The 2339-nt window shown below is 39.7% G+C and overlaps 1 protein-coding gene across 1 annotated transcript in view; it reads left to right on the forward strand.

The window, feature by feature from the left end:
- LOC105809981 (olfactory receptor 1002-like) overlaps nucleotides 1-1909 on the forward strand; it is a 6553-nt gene extending 4644 nt beyond the window's left edge. Inside the window, 1 exon segment of the mRNA XM_012643890.1 lies at nucleotides 1751-1909. Within this exon segment, the coding sequence (XP_012499344.1) occupies nucleotides 1751-1909 (159 nt within the window).
- Nucleotides 1910-2339: the final 430 nt, after the last annotated feature.

The following is a 2339-nucleotide window of genomic DNA, read 5'->3' on the forward strand; positions in this document are numbered from 1 at the left end:
TTCCAGCTCAGACTTTTCCTGTCAGTCTTAGAAAATTAGTTGAACTATCACAATGGCATTTCCATTTTCATTTATATCAACTATTTTTAAATTTTCATTTTAATTTTTTATTGACCCATTGATTATGCAGAAGCATATTATTTAACTTCCAGGTATTTGTGAATTTTCTGAAGTTTTTATTGACATGAAATTATCTTTTATTGCTATAATTTGATTTCTGTAAGCTTCGTGGTAACCACAAAACAAAACCTGTAGTAGAGCCACCAAAAATAAAAAGACATCAAAATATACTACTAGAAAAAAATCACTTAACCACAAAAGATGACAATAAGAGAAGAAGAAACCAAGAATCTAGAAAATAACTAGAAAACAAGCAACAAGGTGACACTACGAAGTTTTTACCTATCAGTCATTATCTTGAATGTAAACGGATTAAATTTTCAAATCCAAAGACATGAAGTGGATCAATGTCAAAAAGAAAAAAGACAAAAAAAAAAAAAAGCAAGATCCCTCCACAATAAGCCTGTTTGGAGACCTACTCCTCAGGCTGCTATGGCTGGCGCTGTGCTGGGCTGGAAACCCAGGGCTGCTGTGGTTCTTGCAGAACTGTGGTTTGCCTGAAGGGAGTGGATGCTGAGGCCTGCCTACCAGTGAGAGTTGTTTAGAGCTGGAGCCTGCTGCCCTCAACTGGTGGTGATGTGACCTGCAGGGGTCACATGTTCCTATCTGGCTCTGAGGAATGCCAGAGGTTCAGTTTGCTGGTGGCAGTCTGGAGTCAGGGGCTGTGGGGGTCTGCCTGGTGCTGGATTGTACTGTGGCGGGCCCAGCATTAGAGACCACGACAAAGTCCTACACTTACTTCCCTCTCTTTCCTCGAAGTGGATGGTATCTCTCCTCAGACCATGTTGCCTGGAGATAGCAGAGCGGTGACATTGGTGATGTAAATTGGTTCCTCCTACCCTCTTCAATCCATCTTTCCTTATTACCGTGCTACGAGCAGGTACTGTGATTGCTCACCTTGTTTCCTTGGCTCTTTTGAAGATATTTTCATACTTGGACAGTTGTTCAAATTGACGTATCAGGGGTCGGGAGATGATTGCTAGAGTCCTATTCCATCGTTTTATTCTTCCTTCTCCTTCAGACCCTGCTTTTAGAGATAATAAGAACACATCTTAAAGTGACAAGTGTGTTGATAATTTTACACATATTATTCTGGGTAGGACAGCCTCCATAGGCAAAGTACATACTTGGAGACAGAATTAGCAAGAGCACTGCACTTTGGGGATCCTACTTTTTACTATTTAGTGTATTCTTGCTGCTTGAAATGTGGGTTTGGCAAAGCTGCATTGGCATAATCTGGGAGTTGATTAGACATGCAGGAATATGTTATACCCATTGAATTAGAATCTGCACTTGAAGAAGATTTCAGGTGATATGTAGGTATGTAAAACGTGAGAAGCAATCCTATTTATATATTCACAGGGTCAGAGGTTCAGGTTGTGAACATTTAGAGTGAAGGGTAAGATCTCACCCTACCTCTGTAGAATTCCACTAGATGAATACCCTAGGGGTTGATGTATCCTCTTTTATCATTCAAGGATGAAAAAAGAGAAAACAAATCATACAAAGAGTGAAATAATGTTTTAATGATCAGAGAAAAAGCAGTATACTGGATTTGGAAGAAAAATTGATGTTTAAGTTATTAAGAATAAGGAAAAACGTGTTTGTGTGTGTGTGCTGGCATGTGCAGTTGCCTGTGTGTGTTTCTTCCGCTGAAGCAAGAGAAGAGGAGATGAGCATGGATGAAAATCCAGTAGCATTTTACGGTGTGTCTGTGTTTGTTAGGATTATTCAGTTGAGGGAACATCTTCCCGATGATACTGGTATTGGAAAAGAGTTAGGTGACTGAGCAACCCAGGACGGACTGATAAAGATTTTGAAGATAAACTTTGGAAATGGCAGTAGAATCACGATGCTTGATTTGACTTCTTCCTCAGCATTACTACATTGCAGCCTGTGCAGATGTCTCTGTTTACAACCATTTCCTTTGGATTCAGAGTTCTAAGAGGCAGAGCTCTTGGGGGAAACGGGGTCTAAGGAATGCTTGTAGCCGATCCTCTCTTGTAATCTATAATACTTCTGCTGAGAAGTTGCAGAAATTTTGTGGTATTTGTTGTGGGGGAAATTTAGCAGTTATAACATCAATGTAGAAAATCGTATTCGTAAGTATTTAGTTCTCTAGGAAAGGAGTAAAAAAGGGAGGGGATTACTCCTCAAGCACACAAAACAAACAAGTTGATCCCAGTGGATTTTTTTGCAAAGTTTAAAGACAGTAAGAA

This window comes from Propithecus coquereli, unplaced genomic scaffold, assembly GCF_000956105.1.
Source record: "Propithecus coquereli isolate 6110/MARCELLA unplaced genomic scaffold, Pcoq_1.0 Scaffold202, whole genome shotgun sequence".
In the NCBI taxonomy this organism is placed as follows: domain Eukaryota; kingdom Metazoa; phylum Chordata; class Mammalia; order Primates; family Indriidae; genus Propithecus; species Propithecus coquereli.